At 44.6% G+C, this 17,036-nt stretch overlaps 1 protein-coding gene across 3 annotated transcripts in view; it reads left to right on the top strand.

Moving 5' to 3' along the window:
- ZXDC (ZXD family zinc finger C) overlaps nucleotides 1-17,036 on the top strand; it is a 32,978-nt gene that overhangs the window by 13,601 nt on the left and 2,341 nt on the right. For 2 of the 3 annotated variants that reach the window (XM_080915004.1, XM_080915002.1), the window contains exons 7-10: nucleotides 871-955; nucleotides 14,363-14,532; nucleotides 14,673-14,726; nucleotides 16,339-16,440. In XM_080915004.1, coding sequence (XP_080771130.1) covers nucleotides 871-955; nucleotides 14,363-14,532; nucleotides 14,673-14,726; nucleotides 16,339-16,440 — 411 coding nt within the window. The remainder of the gene's footprint in view (nucleotides 1-870; nucleotides 956-14,362; nucleotides 14,533-14,672; nucleotides 14,727-16,338; nucleotides 16,441-17,036) is intronic. The other variant, XM_080915003.1, reaches the window with a different exon arrangement.

Below are 17,036 nucleotides of genomic sequence, written 5' to 3'. Positions count from 1 at the left end.
CTAGCAACCAATCTACTGGAGCCGACTTGCATTTCTCTCAGTGTGCACAGTCTGTCTCCCCATTGCTGGTGTCTGGTGGTGACAGAACTACACTTGCCAGCATCTGCTTAGGCTACCCACAGCAGTTGTTGAGAGCAGCAGGTGTCTAGACAGGCACTGGAGGCACATGTCAAAGCATGTGGGAAGCCTTTTCCTCATACGCCATGCCTCCCTGTGTCAGGAAAGATGGAGTGGTGCAAGAGCCAGCAGAACCTGGGTGGAAGTGGAACAGCCCACAGAATTTAAGCTTACCCCTTGTTTGTTCTCTTGCTAGCTGTGTGGCATTGGGCTCCCCTGCTTCTCTGAATGGGAATGGTGTTGTGAATGTGTTTTCATTATGCTATGAGCTATAGCAGACAGGTTTCCTTTGCTCCATTTAGTTTTAAAAGGAAGCTTTTCTTACTAAGTGGTCACACATTTTTAAATTTCCTATTTGAATACTGTTTCTCTGGCACCTCCATGAATTCAGTACTACTTTCTGTACTGGCAGATGACAGTGTGGCACTTGATGCCATTACTGCCCAGGGCTGCTGAGACATAACCCTGGCATCAAGAAGACATGCTGTTTTAGGGAGCAGGGCAGTGTACAACTCTTAGCAGTCTCTCTAAAATATCTTGGCATGTTTAGACCCTGGAAGAATGAACTTCACTTATCCAGATGATGAGGCTGTGTGCGTTTTCCTTTGCTAACAGTTGAGCATATGGTTTCCTGAGCGCCTTTGCTGGTGACTAATTCCTGGAGCTCTGACATTCCCAGGCAGGCTTAGTCCCCTTGCTACCCTTCCTCTGCTGTTTAGATCAAGCCACTGACACACTTTTCTTTGGTCCCAGGAAAGTGGGGGCTCAGCAAGAACTGATTACCGAGCCATTCAACTAGTCAAGAAAAAAAAGCAGAAAGGAACTGGGAGCGATGAAGGTGAGGCCGAGTGTGCTGCAGTGCTGGTGGACAAGAGGCTAAGGTCTCTTGTGTCACAGTCACAGGCAGAGGAAGCACACAGAACAGTTGTTTCTGTGTTCTTTGTCTTCTATGTTCAAAATGCCCTTTTATTCCTTAGCTTAACATGAACTTAGAAAACAGGTAGCAACCAATCACCAGCATGTCTGAACATGCTCGACAGGTCTGAGGCCCTGAGAAAATCAAGGGTTCAAACAGGGACAGTTCTGGAAGGCTACTGAGTAAATGACAGGGCCAGGTGTTAGGAAACCAGAAAGGTGGCTGGATGCCAAGTTAGGTCTGGCCATGTGGTGGAAGCCCTTTTCTAGTACAGCCATTATCTCTAGGCTAGCTGTGTGAAGGCAGCCTATGTACAGCAGTCTCTGGTTGAATCAGCCTGAACCTAGAAGAGCAGCAGCTCACTTGAATGAAAAAAACAAAACAGGACAGTACCGAATGGGCCAGTTAGTCTGTGGCCTCACCTGCTGCCCTTTTGCACATGAGATTGAAGATGCATGTGCTGAGAGGAGACTGGTGGGCCCTGTCTAATGAAACTACTTAAACTTACTTTGGTACAATTTTATGACTTTCTGTTCTTAATATCTTAGCTCCATATTTAAAGTAACAGTTCTCAGCAGATGCTTCCCTGTGTGCCTGTCACTTATAATTTAGGGCAATTCTGTGGTTAAGAATCCAAGTGTAAACCTTGCAGGGAAATTAAAAGGAAATGTGGATATCTGTAGAAAAAAATTACTACGTGCAAGCCAGATGTCTCTATTGAGCCCAGTTACAATTGTGGTGTTGAAGGAAAAGAAATACTTCAGACTTCAGGTACAGAGTTTATTACACTCACCACACTGGGATAGTGCTTACAAAGATAGTTATGCAGTTATCATTTGCAGTGTGACATTTTAAAGATTAAAAACACTTTAAAAGTTAGGTACATATTTCACCTCTTTTAAAACTGACAGCTTTTCCTTGACATTGGTATTGGTGAATGTTGAGGTTTTCAGATGTCTAAATCTTCATATATGCTGCTGACACCTGATAGCATCAGAGTCCACAGGAGAGTCTGAGGCTACTCTTGGCAGCTGCCCTTCTGGTTAGGAGCCATAGCATGCACTCCCTCCTTTCCCTCTCTCTCTTCCTCTCCTTTCTCTCTCCCACTCTTTCCCATGTTTGGTGGAGTATTGCATAGGTTGGGTTAATCTGTTCCATGTGTTCAGGTGTCTTTTGCAGCATGCTTCACTGGTATAGTTGAGTACTTCATTGTGTTCTCCCCTAAATTAGCTATTACATCTTGAGGCTTGATCTGATTGATTCTTTTGGGGAAAGGAGAGTTAGTAAAACTCTTTGAGGTGGTGCTAGGTTCTTTGCAGGGTCCCCTGAACTGGTTCCTAGCAGCCATTAATGACTAGCGTGAGACATTAGATCCCTGAGGTCTTCAGAGAAGGTGGTAATAGTTCTACCTTTCTCTTATTAGCTAGGACACCTGTCTAAAGAGTGACTGCTCCATCCTTCACCCTGAGGTATAATTGACAAGAGAAAATCAAGGTGCTTTGGTTTCTGTGAGTAGTTTCTAGCCACCTTCTGTGACAATTACAGCATTTGATGTACTCATTCATTTTAAACGTTTTGGAGATTTTGAAGGGAAATATAATCATGTCATCTACAAGGTATATAGATTTCAGGGGTAAGAAAAAAATGTCCCTGCCATGGTAAAGTATTACCTTCTGCACTTACTTACCTGTCTTAAAGAGCATTCTTGAAATCCTATGACCAGCCAGGAGAGGTTCCATATAGAGTCCCTGCCTTTAAATAGCCCTTGGAACCAACCACGTTTTTCTTAACATGTACTGTAACTTCAGACTTACAGACTCTCTCTACCTTGGGTAGTGTGTGCCATGAATATTGTCACCCATGTGTCCATAACTGACATGTTACCTAGCCATTCCTTGGAGCAGCCTACTCATAGCCCTGGTGAGCCTGTTACTGATATCTTCATCTGGCACAGTCATGGGAAGTTTACTCTTAGCAGGTGTACACCAGGACCATTCTCTGCCTGGGCTGAACTAAGCTCCCACCTGGGCTCTGTTTTCAGGTCTTCCAACCAAGTCAAGGCCTCAGACTTCCCTTGCCTGTCATAATGCTTTTGAAGAATACAGTTCCTCTCTCTTTGCAGATTCTCTCCATGTGTATTTCTTTTAGCCTCTTTTCTAGCCTCCTTTTGATTAGACTGAGGTTCAGGTCTTTTCAAGCTGGAGCTAATGTGCCCTTCTTGTGCATTGTGCTGGTACAGGTGTATTGTTTGGATTATTAGCAAAGGTGCAGTTGGCCAGCTTTCTACCCTCTATAAATATTCTATTTTTTTCCTTGTAGCTGTAAATATTTAACTTGATGTAGACATATTGCAATTCTGTGCCCTCAAGTATAGCTTCACTCATTCTTACAGCCCACTGAAAGCTCTTGTACTCCGTCAGTATTGTGTAGTTAAAGGACAGGGTCAGACCAAGAGCAGGATCCATGAGGGGTTCCATGTGCTGAGGACAGTGTAGACTTCTTCCAGCATTGATGACCAAGAGAGCTCACCAGAAACATACTAGCTGTACTCATTAATGGGACTCAATTATGTGAGATCCAGCCCCTCCAGAGGTAGGGCTGGCAGTGTGTGACCAAGGACTGCACTGTATATCGTTGTTAGCATTGCCTCTCTGAAGTGGCCTAAGTACCCTAGGGAAACAAGAACATTCTTCTTTGTTTGTTTGTTTGTTTGTTTGTTTGTTTTTAATTATATTTATATTTATAGGTTCTCACCTTGTATGTTTGTTCATGTGCCATGCCTGTACCTGGTACCCTCAAAGGCCAAGAGATGGCATCAGATTGACTAGAACTAGAGTTACAGGTGATATATGCTAACATGTGGGTTCTGGGAATCAAACTTGGGTTCTCTGCAAGGGCAGCTAGTGCTTTTAACTACAGAGCTACCCAGCCATCCACAAAGCAAGAACATGTCGACAAGCAGACACCCTCTAAGAGTTCATTGAAGCCAATTGTTTACCACATACTGCAAATACCCTATCTCTCATTATGTTTTCCACAGATTTAACCCTGGACAGTGAGTTTTCATCTGATAATTGACCCTGGTGTTCTACAGGCAATATGTATTTGCTGTTGGTGTTTAAAAGTTACATTTGTACAGACAGTGCACTCCCTTCTCTCTCCCAGGTGTCCTCCATTACTCTCAGCATTGACTCAGGCCTGGCCTTAGGTTATGCTCAGTACTGAGTCACAGTATGGCTAGCATTGATGTTGTTGCTCTGGGTCTGTATTCCTGGACACAGCCATTGGAGTCCCTGCAAGTGGTTTCTTGTGCCCTTAAAACATACCCTATCCTGTATGTTTTTAAGTATTTTCTTTATTTTCTGGCCTGATCGGGGTCAGCTTGTCCTGTACTTGTCCTGACCTGCAGTCAGCTGCTTCTACAGAGAACCCAGACTCCTTTACTGGAGGCTCCTTTATTTACAATCAGGATGTGGGTCCAGTGTTATGCTGGTGAGGTGTATGTACCTGGTTCTCAGTGGCCAGTGCTAGGAAATATTTGTAGATACCATTTTAGTCGATCTGAACTCTTCTTCTTGCACTAAGCCCTCTCTATGCAGATACCACTCCTGCTTTGAGGACTGTTTCTGAGTCACTGCTGACCTTCCTGTGCCTTTTCTATACAAAATGTTATAGCTTTTTGAAGGTATGTTCACAGTATTTTACACACCTTGTTATTATATTGATACTTAGTAAAACATTTCTATGTGTGGAATCAGCTCAGACGAAATGCCTTCACGCCAAGTTGGGCTGTGCTGCTTGCTATTTTGGCACCAAGTCTGAGGAGGAAAATTTAGGTTTCTGGGATGTCAGCATTTTGACATTGTGATTGGAGATTATGAGCTGTAAATCTGAGCACAGATGTCCCAGTGTAACTCCACCTTTGCAGAGGCTACACTTTAACAAACAAAAAGATGATGCTGTAAATGTGGGGCCTACACTGTTTGCATTCTTAGAAAATGTGTGGTCTGAAATTCAAGGCTGCTCCAGTGTGCTGCTGTTTAGAGTAGATACACAAAAGTACTGCTGGCATCTATAGTTCAGGCAGTGAGCTGTTTCTAACAGAATCTCAAATACTAGAATTTTTACTTAATGTGAGAATATCATTGGAGAGGGGAGATCATTGCTAGAGATTGAACTTAGGTCCTTACACATACCAAGCAAGTTCTTTAGTAGTGAGCAGTGGCTTTAAGGGCAGGGAATGAAAGCCAACATGATTCTCTTCAGAAGAAACAGTAAATAGCAAGATACATGTGACCAAAACCTGAGGGCATCTGTGTCACTGTAAAAGTATAAACAGCTCTTAAGTGCATTGCCAGGAGACAAAGACTGAACAGATCTAAGCAAAGCACACCCTTAGGGGAAGGCACAGGAAGGCCAACAGTGACTCAGAAACAGTCCCCAAAGCAGGTGTGATGTTTGTTTGCCTGGAGAGGGCTTAGAGTGAAGAGGGGAGACAGCAAAGCTCTTCTCTCTTAGGTTGGTGTCCATGTGTGGCTCTCAGCAGAGCTAAAGAACATTTATTCTGAAAACTTGGCATCCCAACTAGCACAAAGTAAAAACACTGATAGAAACCTAGGGGAGAGGATGAGTAAAGGCCTAGTAGTGTTGGAACTGACTCACTTAGCTTGTTGTAGACTGCAGAGACAAGGAAGCTATGAAGAATGTTTATTCATGAGTTTAGTGAAGCTCATTTACTAAATTCTAGTCCATATCCAGTGCTTGTAAAAATCATACGAGAAATGAGAAAAATTACAACTAACATCTTTATAGGGAAAAAGTCTTGGCAGGATTTTATTTTCTAACCATTTGTATAAATTACAAAGTAAAATTCACTTGGAAACCAAAATAAAATCCACTGAGCAATTGGGTAGCAAAAGAAAAGGGGGAAGAGAGCCTAATTTCAACAGAAAATGATAGCCACAGTTTCTCGTTGGAGCTCTTGAACAGTAGAAGCACTTGCTTGGGTCTCTTGAGATTAAATGAGACAGTGGCCATAGGGCACATAGAGTATAAGCTGATTATGACTATTGCTCCGTATGAACTAGGGTTGTGGCTGAAAGACAGGTACAGGTGTGTACACAAGCAGCCTCCTCTTAAGAAAAGGAAGAACACAGTGGAAAATAAGCACATAACAACCAGTCCTGAGTTGGTTGGAACTTTTGGCTTGGGCAAAACAAAGCGCATTCTTAAATGCACACAGCTCTCCAGGCCATTGGTTTCCATTTCTGCTGAGGCACTTGAACCAAGGAAAAACTGCAAAAAAATAAAATAAATTTTTAAAAAGTTGCACTGGCAGGAGAACAGAAATAAACATATTACACACACACACCACACACTGTGTAATACATTATAGTACTTGCAACAACACATTATTTTGAAAGACAAATGTGAAGATTGAAACATGGAAAAAGTGCATGTGTCAGTCTACTGTGCAATGGCTACACACCTTACTCTACCTAGGAAATGGACAGTAAGTGCTGTCACCACAAAGAGTGGCCTTAGAAGCTTCCTAAAAAGAAAGATGCAATGTTCTAAGCAGCATCCTCAGCATCATGTATTTACTATATTCAGACCATCAGGGCTTGAAAACTACCTAGTGGTAGATCTGTTAATGAGTCAGTCATAATCAGAGACAGTGAAGAGCCCAGTTGTTTTCTCAACAGACGGGTTTGTGTGCAAAGGCCAGAGGAAGGAACATCAGCTGTCCCACACTTACCACTTCTTTATTCCATTGAGACGCAGCCTCTCACTGACTCTGAACCTAGCCCTCTGTCTTCTAGGTAGCACCAGCAATCCTTCTTGCCTTCCCTCCTGCCATTTCTAGGGTTACAGGCATGCTCTGCCATGTCCAGCTTGTTGATTTTGGCTCTAGAGATGGCAGATTCAGACCTGAGTGTTTTATGAGCACTGTTAGCCACTGAGCTATCTCTCCAATCCTCAATAGATCTTAAGTTGGATTTCTTTAAAAATTAATAGGCCTCACTGGTGAAATAGTAATTTCATAATGATTTCTGCTGAGTATGGTGCCACGTACCTGTCATTGCACTAATCAAGAAGTGGAATCAGGGCTTCAAAGTTGTCCTCAGCCACCAGGTGACTTTAGACTAGCAGCCATCACTCACTTAGCACTGTGCTCCAAGGGCATTCTACAGGTGTGCCCAGGACTTTTGGAGTCTCATATTTCTGTTCTTGCCACAGGTGTTCATGTCCTTCTGGAAGATCTTGCCTTGGAAATAAACCAAAAATAAAACTAAGGTGGATTCTTTGGAGGAACTGTGATAATTTATAGATGATTTCACTGTTGTTTGGAAAACCCAAGAGATTTTGGCTAAAACTTTAGTAAATTTAGTATCCAGTAAAAAAGAGATGTCTGCCATCTGAGGTTCTTACAGGACAGCAGTGGACAATGAGGAAATGTGGTTGCTGGTTACAGCAGCCTCACAGGAGGAAATTTCATAAGCAGGCAGAAAAAAACAACTTGTACATGGAGAAGATGGTAGAACTTAGCTGAGAGGCAGAGCTCGGTTGCTCACTGGCAGTATGGCCTCTTCCCTCCCATACACCAAAGAAAGGTGAACAGCAGATACCCATCTACTGAGTGGAATAGAAATACCTGATAAGCAAAGACTGGAAAAACCAAATGATGAAATTAATGAAGATAGAACCTGGAAGGGATCTTCCTTTTCTTAAGAGGAGGCTGCTTGTGCACACATCTGTACCTGTATTTTACCCTGTTTCATTCAGAGCAACAGTCATTGTTAACTTATACTCCATGTGCCCTATACAGTTAGTTCTCAATTGAGACAGGAAAGCATCAGGGAAGATAAGACATGGGGATGAGAAGGTGCCACAGGGGTGAAAACAAGTGGCCGACTGTCTAGGTAGGTCCTGAGGCTCCAGTGTGGTTGTCCTGTCCAAAGAAAGTGTAATGAGGCAGAGAGAAGGCTGAGGCACTAAGGTGACCCAGCTGTTCAGGCTTTGAAAGCCGTGGTCCTAGTCCCCAGTTACCTTGGCAGGCTAGGCAGGGAAGAAGTTCTCCACATACACATGTGCTGAGGAATGGCAGAAAGCCCGAGGAACAGAGGTGTGGGAAGCACATCTTATCACCAGACTTGACCAGAAGCCACATCTAATAATGCTGGGTGAAGAGGCAGATGAGCACCATTGTGAGCAAGTTCTTGCAGAAGACTGCCAGGGCAGGCCCTCTTGGAGATGGTCTGGTGTGTCTACAGGCTCATTGGGTGATGATTTCAAGAAGAAAGGAATACTGAAAAAAGAAAACTTGCAGCTACACCTATCATCTAGCTGATAGAAATAGCAGGGACCATGTAAAGGAACCGTTTGCCACCCACTGTTCTATCAGAACTGTTGACAAGAGAGCATTTATAACTCAAATGTCTGTCAACAAAGCTGCATGCTTTTGCATTTTTTTGGTAAGTCTATAAGAAACAGTGGGTGTGTGGGTAGACATATTTGTGTATATACTTACATAGAAACAGAACTGACAAGACATGCCCATGGTAGATAGTCCCCCCAACCCCCACTCTCAATATAAAGATTGTGAATATTTTGTCATTTCTACTATTTATATTTGAGACTACATCGATTTTATAATTCTAAAAACTAAAACTACCACATTAAAAGTGAGCAATAGACTAGCCATTCCTCCTAGGTAGTTTGTGACGCTTTCCTGGGCTCTCTGGTCTCAGTACATGGAGTACTGTACATGGAGATGTGTGATTCCCCTCCCAGAGAGGCAGGAGGAAGAGGCCAGGGTGAGCATGTACTTTCCATTCCATAGCTAGTCCTGAGGTGACATACTGGTCCCAGCAAAGCCTAGACTGTGGCCAGAAAGCTATGGCTGAGCCATGTGCGCGTAGTTGAAATGCACTGGCAAGTTTAGTTACTGGCTGAGTTGAGCCTTGAATCAGTAATCTCATCTTCATAATTTTTTCACTTTCAAACAAACATCTTCAAGCCTGTGTTTCATAGGTTTCCTCCCTTCTTCCTTTAGCTGCCATTGTGAATGAAAAGGGGCTCCTTAAATGGGGACAAGGAGCATCAGCCCAGGATTACTTCACTTCTCTTTCTAGAAGAAAATTTAGCAGCATCCATACAGTTATCTGGAAATTTAAGTACAAAGCAGTAGGTGGGTTTGGATTTTGTGGGCATGTCATTTGACCATGGGAGTTTTTTCTATCATATGAGCTCCATACACAAAAACACAGGATTATGGTGGTGGCTTTTGGGGACCAAAGCAGAGTGTAGATGCTACACTGTCACATGTACTTTCGGTTAGCCCAGGTACCTCTGCTCCAGCTATACCTAGTCCTGTCTGTGTGTCCAAGAGTAGTGAAGTTCCTTCAGGCAATTGCACTGCTCTTTACAGTATCCTGGCTGTGATGGACCTGGGTAGGCTCTCAGTCTCCTGAGCACAGTTCTGGTTTTGGCAAGGTGGCGTAGTGAGGCAGGGAAAGACAGTAGCATTAAACTCTGCCACATTCCTGGAGGCGAGCCCATACTCCCAACCTCAGGACTCTCCTTCAGCCTGGTCATTTTCATTTCTACTCTCATTCATACCTTTCTCATTTACAAGGTTTCTCTCCTGCTGGGACAGTCTGTGCCTCATTTGACTGTCCTCTGTAAGACCACTTTGTTCTTGTCTTCCCTTTTTGCTCTTGGTGATTGGGAATGGAAGCAGCCCTTGATGGCTGGTTCCCAACCTTAACATAAAAACACCATTAACTTTGCCACACACAGTATCAGGGAGCTAATTAATAAGGTCAACTCTACATTGATCCAAAGGCAGATGTGATCAGAGTACACCATCTGATATCTCACCTCATAGTCCCCTTCTTTGTGGTGAGACCAGGCCTCCTACGATGGGTATGATGTCTGCAGGACTTATTGTAAAACGATTGAGTACAGACTGAAAAGAGCTGGAATGGGTGTAAATTTATATTCTGGTCATGTCCATTGCATATTCATTTTACAATTTGCTGAAGCAAAATAAGGCTTTGGGTTTGTGGTGTAACAGCCAGTGACCTCCAGGACACAGAGTGCTCTCCTATACTCATGCCTGGCTTTGTAGTCATGACCTTTGACCTTATGTCCTTAGAGACTACCACCCAGGCTCCCCCAGTAGCACCTGGAAGCTGATCCTGAGGCTCAGGTGGGTGGGTAACTAAGCAAGCTGCTGCTGTATGACAGTCTGTCTCTTTGCACTGTCTTTCTTCTAGACTCTGGTGACATTTTTCCTGGTCCCTTCTCTTTGGTAGGAGTAGTCCCTTGCTGCTGAGGTCACTTTAGATGTTGCTTCACAGTGACTAGTGCCATTGTGTTCAAGTGACTGCCTGCAATGCCAACCTCAGCCTCAGTCAGCTTATTTACATCTTCGGTCTTTGCCTTATTATCTCATCTCCACTGCTGGGGCAGCAGGGGGCAGGGGTGCATTGAAAAAGAATTTCATTATGTAGCCCAGGCTGGCCTCAAGCTATACTGTCTCTTAAATGCTAGTTCTATGTATGAAGCACCACCAGCTACCACTGCACCTTTTTATACTAAATTATTTACATTCCAAATGTTGGCCCCCATTTCCAGTCCTCCCTCCCAGAGTTCTTCACACTGTCCCCCCCTCTCCTTGACCTCTGAGAGGATGCTCTCCCAACCACCCACTCCCCCTCCCTAGTATCCACCTTCCCTAGGGCATCAAGTCTCTGTAGGATTAGGCACATCCTCTCCTACTGAAGCCAAAGAAGGCAGTCCTCTGCTACATATGTGCTGGGGGCCATGGGTATGTATGCTCTTTGGTTGGCATCTTAGTCTCTAGGAACTCTGAGAGGTCCGGGTTATTTGGGTTAGTTGATCCTGTTATTCTTTCTATGTGGTTGCCATCTCCTTCAGCTCCTTCAATCTTTCCCCTAACTCTTCTATAGGGGCCCCTAACCTTAATCCAATGGTTGGGTGTAAGTATCTGCATCTGTCTTAGTCAGCTGCTGGTAGAGCCTCTCAGAGGACAGCCATGCTAGGCTCCTGTCTGCAAGTACAACATGGCATCAGTAATAGTGTCAGGGTTTGGTCCCTGCACATGGGATGGATCCCAAGTTGGGCCAGTCACTGGATAGCCTTTCCTTCATTTTAATGCTAGCTTTACATGCCAGCCATAGGGAGTTCTAGGGAAAGTGTCACTCTATCACATGATGAAGATACAGGAAATACTTGCTAAATGAGTAATATACACACAGATACTAGCCATTTCAAATAATTATATTTGGGGCACAAATAAAATATTTCCCATATATTAAAGCCCAAAAGAGGTGTCATATCTAAGGTCTTCTGTGTACCTGCATGGTTCTGAACCCTTGTGTCTATTACTCAACCTAGTCTTCTCTTAAAATTCCCAATGTATAGATCCCTTTTTTGGATAAGGATCTTAGAATTTGGAGTAGTAATAGCTAATAGCGATCCACCAGGACTAGAACTCAAGACCCCAGGATTCCCTGAACCCCTATAGGTCATGTGTTATGTCTGCCCTCTCTCAGGCAAAGTAGACTATGAGGAATGGGAAAAGCTCACCTAGAGCTTTAAGTGGCTCCTGGTTAGTTAGGCAGCCTGTCAGCATAATTGACCATGTCAAAGACCAGAAAACCATGGTATCTCTACAAACAAGCAGTTCGTAGCATTCATTCTCACAGGCCTTAATCAACTGAGAACCCAAGAAGTACCCCTTAATAATAGTGACCTTCACTATTTTTATTGGAGAGCTGCCAAGAACAGTCTTCTCAAAATCTAGGAACGATATCAAACCTGTATCATGGTTGTATTTGACTCTGATGGGAATTTTACAGAGGCTAGTGAAAAGGGACTTGGTGATTGCTTGCCCTTGATGTGCTTGTCAAACTTGGAAAACCCATAGGACAGAGTCTAAAGAGACCTGTTAGAACTAGTGGCACAATGAGGAGTCAGTAGGCAGCTCTTTTGTTAAACCGGAAGAAGCTAGTCGGGGACCCGGGGGAGATGGTAATAGTGTTAAGTACACCATCACACCTTGCTAGTGACAAGTCCAGGTAAGGTAAGGCCTGCTAGATTTTTGGCAGGAAACATTAAAAACACATTGCTTGTCATATTTTGCGTAGTTCCTCTAAAAATTTCAAATTCCAACAACTTTTTTAAAAAGTTAAAAATCCACCCATCAGCTTTAAGTTCACTAGGAAGGGTAAATAAGGGAGCCATCCACGTAGGCAAAGTATAAACCTGAGCAACTAGCTTAGCAGGGTGCTACTAAGGTGCTACAGCATGACATGTAATCTTCAACTTGCACAGTATCTAGAGAATTAAAACCAAAGTTCAGTAATATATACTAGATAGATACTATTCCAATCGTGTCTGCTCTTGAAACTTCAAAGCTACCTCAACCCTCTTATTCTGCAAAGTTACATTTTTGACTATATTAGTGTTTATTATAATTACAAAAGTTAAAGGTAGCCTTTATCAGAATAAGCTCCCCTAACTGTTCTGACTTGATGCCTGCCCTTGCTGCTTGGCTTTCCTGACTGTTATTTCCTCCACACTGAGTGAGTTCCATCAGCAACTGAGGGTGGTGGTGAGAGTATATTTAAGACTCATGAGCATTATATTTTTAAAAATTTAATTAAAAGAGTTCTATGCTGATCATGTTTATTCTCCCCATAAGTGATCATTAAATACATGCACGGGCGGGGGGGGGGGGGAATACAGGGAGTAAACAGTCATTCCTAGTCATTTTGAGATGTGTTTTTAATACAACTTGGCTTTTTGATAGGACTATCAAAGTTTTTATGTTTGTGCCAGGCATTCCTATAATCCTAGTACTCAGGAAGCAGAGGTAGGAGAATCACAAGTCCAAGACCAATAATAAGTAAGACCCTTTATATGAATATATATTGCCATTCTTATAGGAGCTCCCCTGTATCTGATGATACATCTGCCATCTTGTGATTTGGTTTGCATGACTAGTTATTACAATAGTGACTCAATTTTAACTAGTAGACTAAAAACTTCAAAACACAAAATTTCAGCTATGTTCATATTTTTATGTCATGGAAGCATGGTTGTTAACAAAAAACTTAAAAGCATAAGAGTTCACACGGTGTATAGTTCTGGAGCTGGTGGGATAGTGTTGCAGAAGCAGCAGGAAGCTTCTTGCTATGTCTGGCCCTGGGCACTGTCTTGCAGTAGCCCAGCCCCAACCCTGTTCTGCTGAGAACAGAGCTGTTAGGTAGGAAAATTGTGTACAGATCATCAGGGACTCTGGACAGAGATCCCAGCAGGTGAGCTGAAATTGTAGTGGATCCGATGCACTCCCTCTCCCTGCAATGAGGGGAGGTCAGTCTGTTCCTCCTCACCTTGTCCATCAGCCTGGTTAATAGTTGCACTTTAAGAAAGAGTTCCTCCTGCCAGCCAGAGAGCACATATGTAACAGTTATGCAACTGGGTCTGTGGACTCCTAAAGACAGCCAGGGCTGTCTGACTCCATTGCCTGCCTTGGGATCCCTTTCCCCTACCTGGGCTGCCTTGTCTAGCTCAATAGAAGATGAGCCTCCTCTTACTGAAACTTGATATACCAAGGCTGGTTGATATCCTTGGGAGGCCTCCCCTTTTCTAAAGAGGGGAGGAAGAATGGGGGGAAAGAGGTAAGAGGGGAGGCTAGGAAAAGAGGAGGGAGGGGAAGTAAATAACAATTAAAAAAAAAAAAGTTTCTCAGCAGTCCCCACCCACCCTGAGAGAACAGGCTGTATGTGGGGAGAAGCAGAGGGAAGCCCTATACCTGTGGCCTAGGGAGTTAAACATGAGCATAGCACACTTGGATGTTACCCTCACAAGGTGCTGGTGACCTTCAGGAGTAAAGTCAGCAGGTCCATAGCAGCCATGGATCTTGTAGAGGGCAGGTAGTCGAACCTGCTGCAACTAGAAGGCTGGTCTGGGTGGCAAAGCCAGCTGCTGTGGTCTCCCACCTTCCTGAGCTATGGGAGTTTAAGAAGGAAACAGGACTTGGCCCTCAGAAAAGTACCTTGAGTCAGCTTCTGTCAGGCACAAGGCCTTACAATGGCTTTTATAAGTTTTCCACTAACATATCAGCTTTGTCTGTTTTTACCTCTTTCTTGCCTCATGAAAACTTTCTTGGAACAATTTTCAACTCAGCAAAGTTGTACGGGATGATGGGAACCATGCAGGTTCTTCCTCCAGTTCTCAGGGCTGAGCCCAGTGAAGCGTGTGCTACAGGTGCTGGTTTTATCTGCTTTGTTTTAGGAGCATCTGACTCTGCTCACAGGAAAATAAAAGGTGGCACAGTGAGCCCTCCTCATGTCCACTCAGGCCAGCAGAGCTGTTTTTGTGGAAATCTCATGGTACCCAGTGGAGGCCTACCAGTGCCAGCCCCTGCAGCCGGGCCTCAGTGTGTCCAGATCCCTGTTCTGCAGGTAGGAACCAGACATGTGGGTGTTGAGGTCTGCAGGGGCAGTATGGTGGAGGGGTGGCCTCTGCCCTCTCAGTTAACTGCCCCAAGTCCTGTGTCCTGTCCCAGTCATCTTAATAACCCTAGCCTCTCTCTTCTTCTCAGCCTGTCTCACTGCATCTGTGCAAGCCCTTGCCTTTGTTAGGACTGACGTATCAGGTTTGTGGCACTGTGTTACCCTGTGTCTAGTCCCCTCAACCTGGTCTATCTTCCCCACCTCCCTTGGAGGTGCACATGGTGTATGCCCCTGTCCTGCTAAGGCCTGCCTGGTACCTTCTTTGTGCAGGGCAGAGGCATCTGAGATGCCCAAGGTGGCCATGTGGAAGCCTCACTGGTGTTCACATTTTTCCACCTCTCCCCAGAGCCTCTTAGAAGCTCTCCTCACAACTGTTCAGGCCATGCTTCTGGGCAGCACTCTGCACACCAGCTAGTGCAGACTCTCATATGAAAATGGTGGGGCCTCTGATTTTTCTGCTTCATTTTTCACTGGTCACTGAAGAAGGCTTAGCCCCCTCTTTGGAGGTTCAGCAGACCTGCCTACATCTGAGCCTATCTGTGGGGGCTCACTGCCAAGTCACTTAGCAGCCCCATACATACCTGCACCCCCAAGGCTTTCCTCTGAGGAGGTAGAATGGGAGACAGAAGAGGTTTGAAAGCTCAGGAATCTGGGTATTTTCAGGCCTAGTCACAACTACATATATACCACTTGAAGGTATAGATGAAACTTCAGCAGGCCAGTGAAAGCCTAGATGTCAGAGACTAAGGGTAGAGCTGTTCCTGTTTCTTCAGAGAGTTTAGAGACAGGCAAGATTCATCTTGGGGAGAACCATGAACGAAAGAGGCAGGACCGGGACTAAAAGACTGTGAAGGGTTTGTGGGGCTCAGATAATGGGGGAGAGGTGGCAATGGGTGACCTGGGAGGCAGGCAGGAAAAGGGTTCTAGAGCAAAAAAGATGCAGACAAGAGTTTGGAGGGTGGAGACTCAGACTTGTGTATAGAAATGAGCTGAAAATCATGTTCCTTCCTTCTAGTTTAACCCTGTGGTAGAACATCTTGGAACTATGGAAGAGATAAAGGATAAAAGATAGAGATAGGGGCAGTGAAAGGAGTAAGAGGCCTGTCCCAATGTGCAGGTCAGCTTGCAGCAATCACTCCAGGACTAAGGCTGTACTGTGAAGAAACTCTAGCACAACTACCATCACAGGTAGAAAGAGCCACTGGAAAGAGCATGGGTGTGACTTTTTCACCTGTCCCTTCACACCTAGTGTTGTCTTGGGCAAGTGGCCTTATCTTTCAGTTCTGTGTCATAAGATGGAAACAGTAGTACTCAGAAGGTCCTTAAGGCAGTAGAGACAGGGGTGCCACAGTACAGGGTGCTCAGTTTGTGGGTACTAGACAGCTGTAACTGAGTACACACTTGAGAAGGCAAAACAAATCTCTCCTGATTGGCTTATGGGGGTGGTAGCCGCCTCATCTCCAGAAGCTGTCTGCTGTAAGATCTCTGTTCAGACCATTGGTAAGCCGGGAGCCTCCATGAGCTTGAGAAGGTACTCAACATCCATGTGGAATTTAGGACATTGTAGGAGGAAAGGAGCTGTTGGAACTAGGCACAATTTTTGAGTATTAAAATAATAAACATATGGGAGCCAGACAACAGAAGATTCCAGACTAAAATGAACCTGGGACTGGGCTTAAAATGAAGAGATGGAGGGACCATTGCTCCTGCTTCCTGTTTATCAGAGTGTAATAATTCTTGATGTTGCCTCCCCAGGATGACCCCTCAGGTGAAGGAGGCTTACCGCTGGCCCTCAGCCCACAGCGCTCTGCCTTCCACCCCTACTTCACCGTGGATCTGCCTGTCTACGTCCTCCAGGTCTGGATGCCTACGGTTCTTGCTTTTCTCAGTAGAATTCATCCCAGGTTTCCCATGTCAGAAGGCTGTGGCATGGGTTAGCAGCTGCCACAGACATGCCCTGGAGGCCCCTTGGGTTAATGGTCACACCAGCCACTTTGCACTTTTCTGAAAAGGTAGTCAGGGTCACAGCTTCAATAAGTGTTGCTTGACACAGCAGTGCCTGCTTGTGGACCAGATGAAACCCAGTGTGCCTAGGACCTCTGCACTCTCTGGTTCTAAATTCTTGACAAATGAGCTATACCTGGGTAAGTTCAGTAACTATGTGGATGAGTAGGTAAGCTGAGAGGAGGTAGTCACCAGTACAGATCTAGGTGGGAATGAAAGTCATTTTTCAGGCTGCCAGATGTCTGTTTACTGTTCCGAGCCCTCAGAAGACTTGCTAAAGAAAGGGAATCTGAGCCGGATGTAATCGGCATAGTTGTACCCAGTAACTCAGAACAAGGCTGGAGAACTGTGAATTTGAGGCCACTTTGGCCACATATCAGGGACCTGTCTCTAAAAACCAAAAGAGGGGGGGAAGATACAGGGTGGTGGGAAGAGTGCAAGAGGCAGTG

The sequence above is a fragment of the Micromys minutus genome, assembly GCF_963924665.1.
Source record: "Micromys minutus genome assembly, chromosome: 3".
Lineage (NCBI taxonomy): Eukaryota > Metazoa > Chordata > Mammalia > Rodentia > Muridae > Micromys > Micromys minutus.
Note: the sequence above shows the minus strand (reverse complement) of the source record. Positions and strands in the feature narration are given on the sequence as shown.